We start from the raw sequence: 19,777 nt of genomic DNA on the forward strand, positions 1-19,777 counted from the left end.
TCTGCAACTGAAGAACCAGCGTTCTTTTCTAACAAAGGACAACGCGTGTCATTCTAATTCCTGATTCCTGCCCCGGGTTCACAGTGGGCTCTGATTTCAATGGAAATCCCCCCATGAATAACCGTGTCTTGAATCACAAAGGGCACAATAAAGCAGAAGATTTACAGACGGTGAATAGGGATGGCCTGAGTATTCCAATCTGCGTGGGGGCTACCTGGGCCAGGTATCCAGCTGCTTCTCTGGACTGGCAACAGACAGTTTGTTTGTTTGGTTTTTTGTTTGTCCCTTTGGCTCGGTGGGAGAATTTGAATTGCCCTGGTCATCAGTGAGCTGCAGCCCTCCCTGCTCTTTGGGTAAGCTGGTAACGCTGCCCTAAGCCAGACGGACAAGACTCAAGAGGCCAGAACGGTTTCAAGAAATAGCAGCAGGCTAACAGATCTGATAAACTGTCCGCCTGCAGCAAAGCCTGGCCCCACAGCCTCCAAGGCAAATTCCTGAAATGTCCAAGCAGAAAACAAGCAAATTTTCCCTTTCTCTATGCCAAGGAGAAAAGAGATGGAAACAATGTAGTAATCAGGGAGAATGCACGTTAGGTTACATAGTAACCAGACGGCATGCATATGTTTTTCTCCAGGAAGGGAAAAGGCATACATAGTCGCAAGAGACTTAATGAAAGAAATAACCTCAAAAGAACACCTGCCCTAATCTGGAGAGGGCTGGGCTGCAAACCCGCCAGCTGGGGTTAGCAATATCAGAAACAGGGACAGATGCATCCTTACACAGGCTTTGCATCCCATTTTTTTTTTTTTCTTGTTACTGTGCCCTGAGCACAAAATGGCCCAGCTCTCAGCAGACCCGTGAGCTGTTGGAACATTATAGTGATCTTCTGGAAAATTCCTATCTCTCTTTTTAGTTCTTCCCTATGCAATTCATGAGCAATGAGTCCCCCTAATGAAGAGCACCACAGCAATGCCAGGTCAATGTGCAGCCAAGGTAGGACAAGAGCATCCCAATGAAAAAAAAAAAAAAAAAAAAAATATATATATATATATATATATATATATATATATATATTTTTTTTTTTTTTAAATAACATATTCAGAAAATGTGGTATACTCTTTTCCTCATACCGCCTGCGTTGATTTGGATATTTAATATGAGATGGCGAATTTTAAAGACCAAATCTTTCAAGGAGCCCTGTTAAAAAATCTTTCTCTAAGGGTTCCTGGGTGGCTCAGTCAGTGAAGCGTCTGCCTTCAGTTCAGGTTATGATTCCAGGGTCCGGGGATCAAGTCCTGAACCAGGCTCCCTGCTTAGCAGGGAGTCTGTTTCTCCCTTTCCCTCTGCCCGACACTCACCCTGCTTTTGCACTCTGTCTCCCTCTGTCACATAAATAAATAAAATCTTTTAGAAAAAATCTTTCTCTAAGAAAATGGAAATTTTGTTAGCATTAAACAAAATACACAATTAAGTATCTTTTTCAATTTTTTAAAGATTTTATTTACTTATTTGACAGAGAGAGATCACAAGTAGGCAGAGAAGCAGGCGGAGGTGGGGGTGGAGGGGTGGGCAGGAAGCAGGCTCCCCACTGAGCAGAGAGCCTGATGTTGGCCTGATCCCAGGACCCTGAAATCATGACCTAAGCCCTAAGCCAAAGGCAGAGGCTTAACACACTGAACCACCCAGGTGCTCCATCAATTAAGTATCTTTTCAACACACCAGATACATTGATGCATCAGTCGGTTAAGCCTCCGACTCTTGATTTTGGCTCAGATTGTGATCTCAGGGTCTTGAGATCAGAGCCCAGCATCCAGTTCTGTGCTCAGTGGGGAGCCTGCTGGAGATTCTTTCCCTCTCCCTCTGCCCTTCCCCCTCCAAAATATAAAACCAAATCTTTAAAAAAATAATAATAAACACAAAAGCAACTTTAACAGGACTGAATTCTTTACTATTTTTACAGGTCAGACATTTTAGTGTGCTGGGCTGGACCCATCCTTTATTCTACACACACAGAAGAGCCAACAGCTCAGATTATCTCTTAATTTCTGAACCCTTACTGGTACCAGAATAAAACACCCAGGGTACATCTCCTGTGCATTACGACCAAGCTGAGGTCTAGAAAATGCATTATGGAATGCTAGGACAAGGTTATGGGAGAGAAATGAAGATTGTCCCACTGGCACAGACAGATTTTTCTTTAGGTGACAGCTGGGGTAAAAGGAGGAGCAATGTTTTGGATTAATGAGATTATTAATCATGATCAATTCTTTTTTAATTGCACACAGGGACACAGCATTATTCTTGTCACTGTCTTATTCTGACCCGTGGCATATTTATTTGCAGATACACAAGGTTTGTCGGTATTGCTGTCTAAACATGACATCACGTTAAAATGCATGAATGGGGGGCACCTGGCTGGCCCAGGTGGTAGATCACGTGACTCTAGATCTTGCAGGTGTAAGTCTGAACAATGTTATGTGGAGAGATGACTTAAAAAAATAAAATCTTAAAAAAATAGTAACAAAATGGGTGTGAAATGAATAATCACCCTGAAAACAATGGTATTCCAATAGGCATCACAAAAGCCAATTTAAAAGACTGCCCTTATTTTAAATCACAAAGTTAAACTTTCAGAACTCCCAGGCCCCTTTTTAAGTCCCTCCATCTTGACTCACATATTTGCTTTTTTCTAATTGTATCTCTACACTGTTCTAAGCATGAAACTGGGTTACTAACCCCAAAGGAAATAAAATTGAGTATTTCTCTGGGCACCTGCGTGGCTCCCTCTGTCACATAATAAATATGAGTCCAGCGTTGGACTCATGGTTTCAGCTCAGGTCATGATCTTCAAGGTCCTGGGATGGGGCCCACAATGGCCTCTGCCGTATGAGCGCAGTGGCACTGAGGGGTGAGTCCGCTTGAGGATTCTCTCTCTCTCTCTCTCTCCGCCCCTCCCCCTGCTCTCACTCTTAAATAAATAAATAAATAAATCTTTTTTAAAAATTGAGTATTTCTCAAAATTCTGGAAACTGGAGAATTTACTTACTGTAAAGTTTATAAAACAACCTTGAGAGAATCAAAGGTTTTTCAGTATATGACCAACCAAACAGGACAGCCATTGGTAGAATATAGCTGAAATACAGACATACATCTGTAACTACTCACGTGAGAGCATCTCCTATATATATATATTTTTTTTAAAGATTCTATTTATTTATTTGACACAGAGAGAGAGATCATAAGCACGCAGAGAGAGAGGCAGAAAGAGGAGGGGAAGTAGACTCCCCACTGAGCAGAGAACCCGATGCAGGGCTCGATCCCAGGACCCTAAGATCATGATGTGAGCCAAAGGCAGAGGCCCCACCTACTGAGTCACCCGGCACCTCTCCAAAATATATTTTTAAGTGGCCAAATGTAAGGTGCAAAACTGTTAGTGTAGCATTATCTCTTCCAGTTTAAAATATAGGCAAATACATGCTTTCTTGAAAGAAATCACAAGAAACGTTTTACAGAGGAGAAAGAAAACTCAGGGTGAGGGTTATGAGAGATGGGATTTTTGCTTTTGAACATACCATCCACGTACAAATGTTAGTTTTTTTTATTATAAGTAGAGGTTGTATGGGTGGAGAGATTATGGTTCCCTATGAGTCCTTCTGTTACTTCTCTGAATTTAGAAAAATAACAATGGTATTTCATTTGATCATGAGGAAATGATCAATATTTTATATTGAATAAAATTTAAAACATCAAGACATCAAAACTTTTTTAACCTTGAAAGGGGAAGCACACTAGAAAATAAACACTTTATATGTGAGAGACAAAAGGTTATTATCTTGAATACTGGCAAAGAGTTAATATAAATTGAAGTCTGTGGTTTTAAGAGGTAAGAAATCACTGTGATTAAAAACAGAAAAAAGAAAAGTACCATGAAGATGATGCCAAAAGATATTAAACAATTCACAAAAGCAACAAAACCAGGCAACACTCATAGAAGAAAACACTCCTCACATTCATTAATTAAAAGTTTTAATCATCAGTGAAATATTGTTTTCCATCAAATGTTAGTGCATTTTTGAGATGATACCCAATACTGAGAAGTACAGTGAAATCAATCTGGTGTCCTCAACAGATAAGAATATGAATTGAAATCCATCATGGAGAGCAGTGGAGACATGACCCTATTGGACCACAGACATCCTTGCCTTTGACCCAATGATTCCACTTTGGGGATTAGTACAAATAATACTTTAGGGATTAATAACAAATAAGAAAGAGCTTTTATAAAGAAATACAGCCATCAGAGAACTACACATAACAACAAAAATCTGAAACAACTTAGGAGTCCAATGGTAAAATAAATAAAGGTAAAAATCCCCTTGATGTATTGTTATGTGAATATTTATAATTATGTCTAGACACCAATAACATGAAACTGTATTCATGATAGCCCACTTAGGTTAAAAAAACTATTTAAATAATTTATACGGCAGAATCACAGCTACTTATTTTAATAAATTTAAGATTAAAGGGGGCAAAGCTGAAAAAATTGAGTAATCTGTGTTAATTAATGATATTAGATACCAGTCATGAGTAATTTTTTTCCCTTTACCCTTCAAATTTATGTATGTTTTAATAAAGGGGGGAAAAAAGCACTTTCAAAAGAGCCTAAGGTGTCTATGACTAGGGATCGTACTGTACTTACACTCCTTCCACAAAAAAAGGGGAGTTTTACCCATAAGCTTATCAGATTTTCAAGTGTATGTTTAGACTTGTGCTTTCTGAAATCTTCCTAACATCTACTGAGCTCCTGCAATATGTCAAGCATTGTTCAACGCATTTCACACATACAAGCCCAGGCCTTGGGACCACCCTGTGACACAGAAACTGTTATGATGCCCCAAGTCACACTACTAACAAGCAGGGGGAACAGGGAACCCAGCCCAGCCCTCCACTCCGAAGCCCCTGCAGCTGACCACCATATTGTACTGCTTCCATTTTAAAACACCCCACAAAATTCCATGTGTTTCAACCAACTCAAAATAGAAAGAAAATCTGAACAAAATAGAAAATAAAGAGTTAAAACATCGTGCACTTCCTAGGATTTCAGTGACAATGTAACTTTGATCAACGAAGGGGCAAGGAAAGAGGAAGTAGAACACTGTAACTAACAATGTGTGCAAGCCTGTCAGAGCGTGGGCAGCGGCATCAGAACACATGAGACGCTTGAAGTACAGCATCCCATCACTGCAAAATTAATTTAAAAAAAAAAAAAAGCTTTTTCTGTCAGCGTCACAAAAAGCACAAAGATAAGACACTGAGATTTAGTCCACAATCAAATGCTAATTGTGTTACTTCCAAACTCAGCTCTATTTGCAAGATCTGTTATGGTAAGATTTAGAGGAAGGAAAATCGATGTTCTCGGATACATTTGCTGGGATTATGGAGGCATGCAGCCATCCAGCTGTTAGAATAACCAACTCGCCTTTCTCCCCACTCTCAGACATGGAGAAAGTGGCCGGTGGCAGGTTTAGACATGGATCTAGGGGGCAGGTGTTCTGTCTGCCCGGCAACAACTTGATTATAAGTCTGAGCAAATCACTGGAAACTGCCCTTCCGTTCTCAGAGCCATAAATCTCTTCTGTGGTCTCAACACAGCACTGCCGGATGGAACAGGAATGGACCAGGATGATGCTTCCAACTCTAGGGTATGGGCCGGCAGTGATCCCTGGCAAACTTTTACCAGGTCATAAGGGTAACATAAATGAAGAAGCCTTTTTCTTAATACGATTGCTTAATGCTTTCATGCACACGCCCACCCCCAGGCATGGCCCACTGAACCAGCTGTATCACTCTCCAACCCTAACTTTTTAAATCCCACTTTAATTTGAAATATCCTCTCCACCTCCTTCAGGTGGTTAACTGGAAATCACCCTTTAATGCTCAGCTGCACTGTGGTCCTTCCAGGAACCTCTCTGAGACCCCATTCCTCTCTCCGCCCCCCCCCCCACACACACCTGACTGGGACCATGCTGATCTCCAAGTGGGTGCGTCACCTGCATTAGCAGACCCCCCAGGCCCAGCATTCAGTGCTACAAAATGAACACAGAGGGAGTCAGCACACGTAGGAAGCAGGGACAGAGCAGGACAGTGGGTAGGAGCAGAGGGGCAGGGCTGCGATCTCAGGGCGCTGTCACTCAGGGACAGTCCCTTAACTTTCTAAAGCTCAGTTTCTCCACCTGCACACCAGGACAGTGATAATGCCTCCCCAGCATTGCTGGGAGGATTAAACGAGATCATCCCTAAGAAGCACTTAGCACTGTCTCTCCACCACGGGGAGAACTCGACAGTGTTCCTGACTCCCAGAGTCTCCCCAAGCCTGGCATGATGATCAATACAATCCCAGCCTTTATGGCATGAAAAATAAAAATCATACTGAAACTACAAAAAAGTTGCTAAGTCAAACAACAGTTTGTGGGAAAATACCTTTTTTTTCCTGATTTTATTATTTTCTCTCCCTATTACTTTTTTTTTTAAACTCTCTTTTCAAAAAAAAAAAAAAAAAGGAAGGAAAAAAAAAAAGAAAGTCAAGAAAGAGGCTTGTTCTGGGACACTCAAATTCACGACTACTGTGATGCCGTACTAAGACAAACTCCTCATTTCCAGGGTGGGGAGGATCTAAGAAAATTAACTCTTTAATTCTCTCAACATTTAACATGCTAAGAACAGAACGCCGCCTCCGCAACACTTCCTTCAACAAAGAAACCTGTAAGCAGCAGCCATATATTTTTTATTACAACAGCATCCAATTTAATTTGTACTGTCTTTGGACGTGGTGTTCATAAATCTTTGGTGTCAGAAATGACTGATCCCTTCAATCCCTCTCAGGAGGAAGCAAACCCATAAAGGGTTCTAAGAAACGTAAAGGCTCCTGAGCAGAAGGCACTTTCCTCCTCAGAAAAGCGGATTTGTTTTCAGAGTTTTTAGAAAGCCTCACCTCCAGTGCATTTTCTTCAAGATTTCTCTCCAAGATCTGCCTGAGATTTCTTGCAAACAAATGATCCAGACTGAAAATCAATGGAAGAGAATGGCTTGGGCACCACTTTGCACTTACTACTCTACATCAAGCAAATTCAAAGTGGTAGCTGACTTTTCTCAGCACAATCACATTTTTTTTTTCCGGGAAAAATCAAAAGCCAGGTTTTCTTTTTAAGTAATGATTCAAACCTGCAAATGAATTTCTCCATATGTAGTCAGATTCCCTATATATAAAAATCAAAAATTAAATCAACCCAAATCCCAATTCAGCTCCCTAGACCATATATCTTTTTTTATTTTATTCTCCTCCAACTCCTAGTTCAGTACAGACTTCTGCATACAGCAGGCATTCCAGTGATTAATGACAGAATCCGGCTAATAAACTTATGGTACACTTGTCTGTCTAATCTGGTAATAACCTAATTTTGTTTCAATGCAAGTCCATCCCCTTAACTCTCCTGCCTATGGTCTCGTCAATCATTCCAGAGCTCTACTCAACATTTTTGTAGGAAAACAGCACTGCGGGGCACCTGGTGGCTCAGTTGGTTAAGTGTTTGCCTTTGGCTCAGGTCATGATCCCACGATCCTGGGATTGATCCCTGCATCAGGCTCCCAGCTCAGCAGGGAGTCTGCTTCTCCCTTTCCCTCTGCCCTTTCCCTCATGTCTCTCTGCTCTTTCAAATAAATAAATAAAATAAAATAAAATTTAAAAAGGAGGGGCGCCTGGGTGGCACCTCTGCCTTCGGCTCAGATCATGATCCCACGGTCCTGGGATCGAGCCCCACGTCAGGCTCTCTGCTCAGCAGGGAGCCTGCTTCCCTTCCTCTCTCTGCCTGCCTCTCTGCCTACTTGGGATCTCTGTCTGTCAAATAAATAAAAATAAAATCTTAAAAAAAAAAAAAAAGAAAGAGAAGAAAAACAGCACTGCACAGAAGACAAGTGATTACACAGTACTTATACGTGCTTCTCTTCTATATGTTCTTCACAGTCAGCCCCCCATTAAATCACAAATGCCATAGAACAGACCGGAAGGTCCACGAGCTTCTCTCTATCCTCTCATCGACACCAAGTAAGAGGATGGTCACTGCAGCCATATTAAAAGATGTTCAACAACATGGCATCTCAAGGCCCAGCATAAAAAGCCCTATTCTTCTCAAGTCATGCTTCCGAAGGAAAGTTGCCACAAAGAGCCTGGTGAGAGACTTTTCCAGTCCCTTTGCCCCAGAAAGGAAGCCAGCAGCCTCCCCTGCTCCTTGTCTCAAGACGCACTTGACTTGAGGTGTGGGGGCCCTGACAACGAGTGCACTAAATGCCATGGAATCGTTTACTTAGGGGCGTCTGGGCAGCTCAGTGGGTTAAGCATCTGCCTTTGGCTCTGGTCATGATCCCAGAGTCCTGGGATCGAGTCCCACATCACATCATAGGGCTCCCTGCTCAGTGGGGAGCCTGGTTCTCCCTCAGCCTGCTGCTCCCCCTGCTTGTGGGCTCTCTCCCTCTGTGACAAAAAACTTGATAAAAATCTTGGGGAAAAAAGGAATTGTTTATTTAAAAAGAGTCAATTTCCCGTTATACGGATATTGATTTTAAAAAGGAAGAGGGTTGGGACATCTGGGTGGTGGTTAAGCAGCTGCCTTCAGCTCGGGTCGGGATCTCGGGGTCCTGGGATCGAGTCCTACATCGGGCTCCTTGCTCAGCGGGGAATCTACTTCTCCCTCTGTCTGCCTCTCACCCTCTTTGTGCTCTCTTTCTTAAATAAATAAATAAATAAATAAATTTTAAAATTTAAAAAATAAAAAAGGAGGAGGAGTTAGAGGAAGAGAAAGGAGCAGTAAGCCATGCCACTCAAAAGGCAGAATGACCCACAGGAAACAAGAACCTCCAAAGAGCGATCTGACGACCCCAGCTTTCCTCTCCTCCTTGCGCTTCTCCCAAGTGCCCTTGTGCACAGAGCTGCAAAAGCAACAGAAAGAGCTGGAACAGCCCGGGTGCCCGGGGCTGCTGTCTAGAGCAAGCAGTTCCTTCCTGAAGGGAGTGGAACAGCCTCAGGGCCCACCAGGCCCTCTGGAAGCCACGGCCAGTGCCCAGCGGTGTCCCGGGCCCTCCCTCCTGCTCCTTCTTCCCCACTCCCGCCTTCCTCCTCATTCCGTGTTCTTTGCCGTCTCTAAATGACCAGGCTAAAGAGAAAAAAAGTCTGTTGATGGCTTTTCACTCATTCACTCCTTAAGAAACCAAGCGCCAGAATGGTCAGCTAAGAGATCGTGCTGAGAAAGGAAAAATGAGAAAATGTCTTCAAGCCTCCAGTGCCAAAAATAAAAATAACTAAAAAATGTTCCTCCTGCCTCTCTTCAAAGAAGTCAGGCCGGCTGGCCGTGGTGTCTGGGTGCTGTTCTCCGTCACCTAGGGCACAGGCAGGACACGCGTCTGCATTCGCGACAGCCTGCAACTCCTCCCGGCTTCCATGAACTCCAACCTGCAACCCCAACTCCGTGCGGAGCTTCTGGAAAGCGACAGCATGGGGGAGAAGGAGAACAGCTGGTACAAACCAGGGAGAGCCTCTCCCCGGGACCACCAGCGCCCCTTCACTCTGCTCACCTACACTCGGTCTCTCTGGGGGACAGAGTCAAGGAGGGTTGGGGAGAAAGCTATGGAGCAGTGGGGGGCCTGCGGGGCAGTGGCAGAGCTCACTGACTGACCCCTGGAGGAGAGCAAATGTGAGATCAGGGGAAGAGGGCTTTTTGACAGCAGCTCTTGCCCCTTCATTCACCTTGACCTCCCAGCCAGCTGCTCCTTTGCCCACCCCTCCGCCATGTCTGTCGGAGCTAGGAGACCCATAGAGGAGGCAGGAATGGAGGTACCAGGAAAATCACATGAGCAACTTACATACATTTACCTTAAAATACACACTTTAAGGTAAAGAACCTTATAAACAACCCAAAAAAGCTCTTTGCCAAGGAACCAACTAAGAAACACTAGAATTTCTTGAGTTCTTTAAAAATAACCAATCTCTACTGAGCCCACCCCCTTCCCCCATCCAAGCTTCTCAGCCCTGTGCCACGCACTGTCCAGGAGTACTGGGCCATCACAGGGAACGTCAGGACTCGGAGGAAGGATGCAACCACAGAATCATACCGCCATACCTTACGTGGGACAGTCTTTGTGGAAAATGTCACTACGCGTGCTCTGCGGTGGTCTGAGATGCCTGTGGATGGCTCTGGGTGCTACAGTTGTGCAGACATCAGAAGCCAATCGGGGATCAGAGGGCAGCTTTTTTAATGCTAGAACAGAACTGGGAATGTGGGTCAGAATGGGGCCCCGTCCTCCTAACCCACTAATGTTACGGTAGCCAGCCCCCAGAGGACTGTAAGTCTAATGGCCCAGCCCCTGGTTTTGTAATCAGAGCGGCTGAACCAGGGAGAGCAGAGAGCTGGTGGGGCCTGCCCCAAGCAGACCCGACCCAGTGCCCTTTCCACGGAGCCCAGAACCACAAAGAACTCTCTCTCCACCCCAAGGCACAGGAGTGCAGGGCTGCAGGAGAGTGAGCCCAAGAGAGGAGGTCCACACCTGCCCTGGCCTTTTTTTTTTTTTTTTCTTTTAAAAGGACTGTCCACGATGGATGACCATGTCCTTCATCTAAAGAAGCACCCCTCCCCCCCCAAAAAAAACAGGCTCCCGTGGAGAGAAGGAAGTTCATGGGTGAATGGAGAAAGCATCCAGAAATGTTCACCCTAACAGCAGCCTGCACCCCTCTCCTATATTGTAGAGCAGAAGGCCCAGGCCCCGCCCCACTTCTCCCAAGACACAGAAAACCATTTTTCCTCAACACATTTTCTCACCTAATCCCCCAAACAACATTTTAGGTGGTAAAGTGAAGTATGTGATTAAGAACAAAAACAAGTGAGGTTTACGGGAGATAAGGTGAGCGGGGATCAGAACAGGACGTGAAATAGGGGCTGATGAATAGGAACTAATTTCTTGAAGGAAATTCTAAACTCCTTGTGCAGAGATGGGCTTGGGATTCTATTCGAGAGTTTGAAGAAGAGGCACCTAATACTTAAAATAATTTAAATACTCCAAAGGCTTTTCAAGTCTTTGAATTCTATTTTGCCCCGTAGTTCTTTCTCCCAGTGCATGATTAAGGTTTTGATTTTTATATGAAACAAAGCCCACGAGAGTTCAAAGAGCACTGTTCACAAAATAAAAGCCAAGAGGCATCCGTGTTAATAAAGCTAAACCAAAAAAGACACTTAATAACCTTTGTGAAATTAAAAACAATGACTAATTCAAACCAAACAACTAGGTCATGCTCAAATTCCAGTAACTCTAAAACTGAGCTATAATAAGGCAAGAATTCTCCTTTGCTTCAGTGGTCAAAATGAAGGGCCCATTCAAGGGAAAGGCCAGTAATACACACACAATGGGCACACCAGAGGGATACTTGCGGGGTGGAAGAGGGAAGTTGGGACACAGGACAAAGCAAGATGATCACTCCTGGGCCACCTGGGAATTTGACAGAGTATGTGAATAACAAAGGGAAAAAAAAGGTATTTCTCATAAAAGACCAAACAATCATTCAGCAAACATCTGAGCTCTTACAAAAGCCACAAAGCCTCAGGCAGGCCTCCTGCTCCGAGGAAGCCAGCGAACAACCTAATCAAAGAGATAGTGTGACATCCAGAAACCCCCAACAGAGCAAGGCAAGGATGCTGAATGCCTCAGAGGTATATACAGTGTACAAGAAATGGAACAAGGGCGAAAGGCACTCAGGAGATGGGGAAAGGCTCCGAGTCACTGAGCGAAGGAAAGAAACCAAATATAATAGCAACCATATGCTAATTATCTGTCTACTGTTTTGGGCGGCTTTTCCTAATTGTTCCTAAAAATGACCTTTCAAAATTCGGAGAGTAGGATATTTAGTGAAAAATCACATGCAAGCCAAGTTCAACTCACTAAGACCCACTCTTCCAATTGAAAAATACACCTCCTTGGGGTGCCTGGGTGGCTCAGTGGGTTAAAGCCTCTGCCTTCGGCTCAGGTCATGATCTCAGGGTCCTGGGATTGAGCCCCACATCCGGCTCTCTGCTCAGTGGGAAGCCTGCTTCCTCCTCTCTCTCTGCCTGCCTCTCTGCCTACTTGTGATCTCTGTCTGTCAAATAAACAAATAAAATCTTAAACACGCACACACACACACACACACACACACCCCTCCTCCATTCCACCCCTTGAATGGAATTTTCGAAGGACAGGCGTCTTGCTAGGACCTATATCCTAGCTTCCACATCGGACTCAGTAAGCCACACATCATGCAACCTCAGGGGTATTCAGCTCTCCTGCTCTAGGTGCCCTATTGGCAGAAAAGAACAAAAGCATAAATAAATACACCACCGAAAGAAATGTACCCTACCAAGTACGGAGGAGGACACCTGGCTGGCAGAAGCTGACAGGAGGTCCGTACCTGGAGAAAGCAGGCAAACACACACCGACACTCTAACCTCTTCCAAGCTCCCAAAAGCATCTCTGTTGCACAACCCTTTCGGCTTAAACCAGATTAAGGAGGTCATCTCTCTAACAACATGAGGAGATCTTTTTTCACTAGAACTTTTTTTTAAGATTATTTATTTATTTATTTACTTACCTATTTATTTGAGAGACAAGAGAGAGCAAGAGCAGGTTGGGAGGGGCAGAGGGAGAGAGAGAAGCGGACTCCTCGCTGAGCAGGGAGCCTGACTCAGGGGCTCCATCCCAGGACCCTGGGATCGTGATCTGAGCCGAAAGCACCTCTCACTAGAACTTTTAAAACCAAGTGGTCGTTGGCTGAGGAGTTTTTAAAACATCACATTGTAAACTGAAATCAGGAAAAAGAAATCCAGCATTATGTCTCTCTAGGCCAAATGCATGAGCGCAGCTCAGGCCAGAAAGGATAGTGTCAACTATCCTTCTGTTTCCTGATAGTTTCAACACTGAACAGGACCAATCAGGCCCTTCACCCTCCCACCCCCTAAAACACCTTTAAAAGATAGTAATGCAACTTTCCATTTCTTCTGTATAAAATCAAGGGAGACAGTAATTTGCTATTGATTCTTATTTTAATGTCTTAAAGTTGAAAAAATTAAAACTCCACTTTTTCACCACTGGGAAAAAATGAATTTTTCCACCAGTAAACTTTATTTTAATGGGTCTCAAATTTCTCTACCAGTTGTCTGCTCAAGTCATTTCTATGAAAAAGCACCTATTTTAAAAACTAATAACTTAAAATTGCCACACCTACACAAAAAAAAAATGGTCCACAAAACCTTCTCCTTTGATTTTATGCCATCATACCTAAAATTATTGAGTTTACAGGGGAGGGGGACCTGGGTGGCTCAGTCAGTTCAGCATTGGACTTCAGCTCAGGTCATGACCTCCGGGTCCTGGGATTGAGTCCCACATTGGGAACTCTGCTCCTCAGGGAGTCTGCTTGTCCCTTTCCCTCTGTCCCTTCCCCTGTGGCCATGTGCTCTCTCTCTCTCTCAAACAAATAAATAAAACCCTTAAAAAAATAGTTTACAAAGGAACTTGATACTTTAATTGAATGTAAAACTAAGTAACAAATTGTTTCAATGTCTCTAAAATACAAAATGACCTCTTAAAAAGACAAAAAGTCTACCAATATATTCAAAGGTTTCTGCTGACTGAAAATATATTTTAATGACCTAGGGACTCAAACGTATTTTTACATGGATGCTCTAACGGAACACTCAACATTATAATTCTGTTTGTACCTTGCCTTCTAGTTTATTATTTTAGCTCTTCCCAAGTTGTTCAGAATTGTGATAAATACTATCAAATGATGGCTATTACAAAACAATCTAAGAGAGGAAAATATGTTTTTTTCCCATCTTCTGTTACTCATTTTTTTAAATTGAGGTGTACTTAACATATAATATTAGTTTCAAATAAATAACATAAGGATCTGTGTATACTGCAAAATGATTGCAATGCTAAGTCTAGTTAACATCTGTCACCATACAGCTACCTCCCTGTCTTCTTAATGTCATGAATGTACCATAATGTACCATAACATCTTTTTCCCACTACTCTGTGCCCTTTGCTACTTTTCAAAGAAATATAATCCTAAACAAAGCAAAAAAAAAAAGATAACTTAGTTCTCCGACCACAAATAAGACAGAAATGCACAATCTTTGTTACCAAAACACCTAATGACTTATTCTTACTCAATAGACAAGATAATTCAATAATTTTCAACCATTTATGGTTTGTTTGTTTTTTTTACATTGAGAAAAATCATCCTTTCCTTATAGCCTAGATTGCAAACCAGGTGTGCCTCCTTTGAAAGGCAAACAGGCAAAACAATAGCAAGATAATGGACTCTCAGGGTCCATAGCATGGCACATGCTTGTTGGTGGAACTCTTGACTGTAAAAAATGAAAACTAAAGAGATGAGTTTAGAGGGGGAAAAAAATCTGGCCTCATGATTAACTCCTCAAAGTTCCTGGAATTCCCCTACACAGATCTTCACTTGTCCAATAATCTGGGTCTTTCCCTTTGTTGATAATAGCAGATTTATTAATGCTCCATCTTTAGATTAGGAATCAGCTTTAGGTAGCTCCTTCACTAAGCAACTCTGTGACTATGTAACTCTTCACCACTTTATTCAATCTAGTAACACAATAAAGAAGTATTTGCTTCTGTGAGAAAGATACAAAGGCAAATATAAGACAGACTAAAGAGTCTACCGTGTCAGGGACAATGACAAGACACCAGATAATCACTCACAAAGGACAGCTCAATGGACTGGTAACTGAATAAGGTGGCTTTTTTCAAGCTGGAGAATTAAACCCCGTCTAGATCTAGGGCAACAGGAAGATGTTACCCTTGGAAATGCAGGTGTCCAGTTGCTTCCTGATACTATTACGAGTTGCATTCAGACTAGGACAAAGATCTGAGTCGCCTGCAGTCTTGCATTTCAGCACGGCTCTGCTCCCTGGGGGTGGGAACCGAGGGGAGAAACTGGCTATGATGCTATCATGCGGGTTTGTCCTCAGGTCACTTGGAATGTTGTTAACGATGCCTACACCCGCAAATCAGAGTTGTTTAAAGAATGCTCCAGTGTGAAAATGGACACATTCCCAACTAAAGACTCAGGATATCAATTAACCAAGCTCCGAAAATCCCAGACCACAAGTCCTGGAGTTCTTCCACTCACCTATAATGGTTTAAGAAAGTAAAACAGAAAAAAAGTCTGTTGCAAAACATTCCCCAAAAGAAAAAAAGGAAAACAAACACACACACACACACACACACACACACACCTCTTGTCAGCTTTTTGTCCCTTCCATCTCCAACCAAATATTACCGAAGAGCTCCACTCTCTACGACTCAGCAAAAAAGCAAACCTTTAGACCTCTATAAAGCACGAAATTGGCAGGAAATACCCAGAAAACTCCCCTCAGAGATTTCAGTAATCCGTCCTTCCTGCCTGCCAGTGTGCTGGGTAACAGTGATCTTAGCACTTAGTCACGCATTTCAGACTGAAATTCTGGTCCTTCCTAATCCATCATTCACCCTGATTACAAAACATTCTTCTCTAGAATTTCCTAAGAAAAATGAGCAATAATCTTTACGTTACGATTATACTGAATCCAAACAAAAGATGGTGACAATGACATCTCAAGCCGAAAGCCCCCCTTGGAGATGCGTCTAACAGGCACAGTACCTCAGGGCTTGGTGTGAGGCTCAGGTCACACACGACCCATCTTCTGTTCAATCAGCTGAAATTCCTTCTGTGAACCTCAATGGGGAAAAAGAGATCCAAAATCCAAAAGTGGGACCGGAAACCACTTTTGAAGTCTGGGTTTTTATTAGGAGAGTGTGATCCTGGGGACAATTTCATCTCACTCATGTATGTACTGTCTTTTGCTTATCCCCTCAGCCACCTTGAATTTACCCTAAAGAACTTTCCCAGGGAACCTGGGAGGTTAAACAAATAATCAATTAAATGAAACACAAGAACCTTAAAAAAAAAACAGAACACACCTTAAACCACTGCCACAGAAGAGCCACGTCCCTCCCTCCACTTACCTGGGAAAGCGTGTGGATTGGGCGACCCTCTCTTAAGGCACTTAGAACAGAGAATGTGCACGGTGTAGTGCAGTCCAGGCCATTCCTGAAGCAGGACATTCAGTTCCTCTACCAAGGGGGTTATGGCTTGCCATGCCGTCCATATGTTTGGTAATGACGCGTGGCTGGCAATGGACAGAGTGTCTGGCTGCAGGAGCCCCTTGGCCGGTCTGTAACTGACCACCACCGGAACCTTCCCCCGATACGCAAAGATCTGAAGTTTCCCGTCGGATCTGTGCACCACGTGGCTGTTGATCTGGACGCTGTAGCGCGCGAACAGGCCGGGTGGAAAGGTAAAGGGGAAACTGTATTCAATCTGCAACTGCTCGGCCACGAAAGACTGCCCGGCCAGGTTGGTCCCGTTAATCCAGGCCTCTGCATGGGGTACCTCGTTCTGCACATAGCACGGGAACTTGTACCAAGCCGTGGACCCATTCAGAGGCTTGCCTTTGGGCTTATTGAGGCAGTAACAGAGTCCCATCTTCTCCAGCAGCTCCAACAGCAGCTGCAAGTCCTGCTGGGCCTGGACGTGAGGCTTCAGCAGCAACCGGATGACATGGGCTGGCAAGAGCCCGTGAAGCAGAAAGCCCTCCACGTAATGATGGAGCTGGGTGGCCCGCAAAAGTTCCTGGCCTGGGGTGGGCGTCGCCATCAGCGGGGAGCGGTCGCCCTCACCCTCGCCCTCGCCGCTGGTGCCCAGGAGCAGCTTGTGCAGCAGCAGGGAAGGATCCCTCTGGAAAAAGACATTGAGGATGTCGATGAGGCGGGTGAGGTTGTGGAAGACGTGCTCCTTGAGGGCTGGGCTGTCCTCGAAGTAGAGCAGCTTGCCGCTCTCGTGCAGGTACGAAAGAGCACTCTGCAGCCGGTCCTCGGTCAGACCGGCCTGCAGGCCCAGGCGGGCCGAGTCCCACCAGCTGAGCCACAGCCGCTGTGCCTGGGGCGGCTGGAAATGGAGCTCCTCCAGCACCTGCCAGGATCGAGGCAGTACTCTGTGTAAATTGGGGAAGATCTCCCGGTGCTCAGCTACGGAGAGCAGCTTGTCCCGAAGGCGCTGTAACTGGCGAGGGTCTCTGCAGCTGACGGGCAACACCGGGGACAGGATCTGCAGCCGGTGGTTGAGCAGGTACTGAAAATGGGCCTTGCGCCGCCGGAGGTTCTTGTCTGAAACCCCGTAGTAGGCCGCGTGGGGGCTGGCGGAGCGCAGCTCAAAGTCCCGGGTCAGGGCCTCGTCCACCACCTGGGCCAACCGGCTCAGTCCCTCTGCGTCGTGCTTCTCCTGCAGGGCGATCTGGCGGTGAATGTCCAGGCACTTCTCCTCCAGCTCCCGCTCCCCACACAAGTCTGCGTGCGTGCCCACGATGCATACCACGGCATGGGGAACCCGGGCCCCGACCCGATGCAAGAAGGAACCCACGGTGGCGGGAAAGCGGCGGGGCTCATAGGTGGCCAGGTTCACCACCAGCATGTAGAGGGCTCCCGGGGAGAGGAAGAAGGGCTGGATCACCTCGTAGCTTTCATCACCCGCTAAGTCATACACAATGAACCGCAGCCCCCGGGAAGCATCCGCCGTCCAGCTGGTCACCTCGATGCCTTTGCTCACAGAAGGAGCTGCAGCGGGGTAGCTCTTTTCCTTGTCCCCTCCTCCCTGGTTTTCCTCCACTCTGTCCTCGGTGAGGCAGTGACGGAGCAAGGTCTTCCCCGCGGCCTTCTGGCCCATCAGGAGCAGCTTGAGGCGGGGCTGCACAGCGGGCTGGGAGTGCGCTAGCTCCTTCTGGTAGGCTGCGATGTAGGGGATCCCCTTCATGCAGACCTCGTAGGGGGGCTGGATCAGCGGGTTGTCCTTGATCTTCCACAGGCCCACCCTGGAGAGCTGGCCGAAGTTGTCGGGCAGCACGGCGATCTGGTTCCCTTGCAGCACGAGCTCCTCCAGACCTGTCAGTTCCACAATGGAGTCGGGCAGGTAGCGGATCCGGTTATGATCCAGCCAGAGGGTGAGAAGCCGGCCCAGGCCCGAGATGAGCGACGGCACGGAGGTGAGCTGGTTGCGGCTCAGGTAGAGCTCCTCCAGCCCAGCCAGGGGCAGTAGCGCGGCAGGGAACTCCTCGAAGAGGTTGGAGGAGAGGTTGAGCATTTTGAGCCGCTGCAGGCGGCTGAACTGGGCGGGCAGAGCGTGCAGCCCGTTGTTGTCGAGCATGAGGCTCTCGAGGCCGGCCAGCTCGCAGAAGCCGCTGGGCAGGGTGCCAAGCTCGGCCCCACTCAGCCAGAGGATCTTGAGGGCGCGCAGGGCACTGATATCCTCAGGTAGGCCCCGCAGCCGGTTGCTGGACACGTCCAGCTCCTCCAGGGCCGCCAGCTGCAGCAGCTGCCGGGGGAAAGCCGTGAGCTGGTTGTGGTCCACGTCGAGGGTGCGCAGGCGCAAGAGGCAGGAGAGGGAGTCGGGCAGGTGTGCCAGCCGGTTGAAGCTGACATCCAGCTCCTCCAGGTGGGCCAGGGTCCCCAGCTGGGCGGGCAGGGCGGGCAGCTGGTTGTGGCTGAGGTTGAGCTTGCGCAGCTCCCGCAGGGCGCTCACCACCTCCGCGCCCAGGGCGGTCAGCCGGTTGTGGCTCACGTCCAGCTCAGTGAGGTGGTGGCCCAGCTCGGCCACGGCCGGGGGCAGCCGGGCGAAGCGGTTTCTGCGCAGCACCAGGACGCGCAGGCTGCCCAGCGCCGAGCCCAGCCCGTCGGGCACCTCCTCCAGGCCGTTGTTGCCCAGGTTCAGCACCTCAATGTCCCCGATGTTGGCCGGCAGCACGAGCTGGGGGGCGTCGGGGGAGTCGAGCTGCTCGGCGCCCGCCCCCGGGCAGCCCCCGGCCGCGCTGAGGGTGAGCTGGCGCAGGTTGCTCCGCAGCTTCCTGGCGCGCAGGGCGGCGTCCCGCCACAGCCTCACCGTCTTCAGGTTCCCGCTGTCCTTCGCAGCCATGGCAGGGGCCCCGGGCCGGCAGCCTCACGCGGGCGCCCGCAGCTACATGCCGCGCGGGCGCCAGGCTCCCGGGCCCTCTCGCTCCTCTCTCCGCACCGGCCCTCGGCGAGCGGCGGCCGGGGGTCCTAGCGCAGCCAGCGGCCGGGCGCCCGCAGCTGGGGGGCGGCGGCGACGCGAGCAGCTCCGGGGGGCGCCGGGCGCGCGGCGCGGGGGGAGGCGGCGGCGGCGGCCGGCGGGCAGTGCAGCTCGCATTCTCCTTGCTCCCGGGCCATGGGCGCGCCGGGGCAGCAGCAGGGCCGCCGCCCGCCGCGCCGCGCCGCGGAGGATGCCTACGGCTCCTCCTCCCGCTCTCCCCGCCTCGCGGCGGCGCCTCGGTGCCCACTCCGGCCCCGCTACCCTCGCCGCCGCGGCCCCGCGGCCGGCAGCCTCGTCGCCTCCGTGAGCCCCGGGAGGAGGGCGGCGCTCGGCTCGGCGGCCGGCATGTTGCGGGCGCAGGGCCGGGGCGCAGCCGGGGAGGAGGGGGCGGCGGCGCCTCCTTGTCTCCGCTTCCCCGGGCTCGGGCGGGAGCGCGGGCGCCGCGTCCCCGGCGCTGGGAGGGCGCGATCGGGAAGCGGCAGCGCCGCCCGGCGGAGCGGCCCCCACGTGACCGGCGGAGGCGCCGCGTGT

At 47.6% G+C, this 19,777-nt stretch overlaps 1 protein-coding gene across 2 annotated transcripts in view; it reads right to left on the minus strand.

The window, feature by feature from the left end:
- Positions 1 to 19,279, minus strand: part of MFHAS1 (multifunctional ROCO family signaling regulator 1) — a 97,137-nt gene extending 77,858 nt beyond the window's left edge. Inside the window, exon 1 of one of the 2 annotated variants that reach the window (XR_006381004.1) lies at positions 16,114 to 19,279. Coding sequence is in view for 1 of the 2 variants with exons in the window: in XM_044225542.1 (XP_044081477.1) it covers positions 16,114 to 19,111 (2,998 nt within the window). In the remaining variant the exon portion in view is untranslated. The remainder of the gene's footprint in view (positions 1 to 16,113) is intronic. The other variant, XM_044225542.1, reaches the window with a different exon arrangement.
- Positions 19,280 to 19,777: the final 498 nt, after the last annotated feature.

Source organism: Neovison vison, chromosome 11 (assembly GCF_020171115.1).
Source record: "Neovison vison isolate M4711 chromosome 11, ASM_NN_V1, whole genome shotgun sequence".
Lineage (NCBI taxonomy): Eukaryota > Metazoa > Chordata > Mammalia > Carnivora > Mustelidae > Neogale > Neogale vison.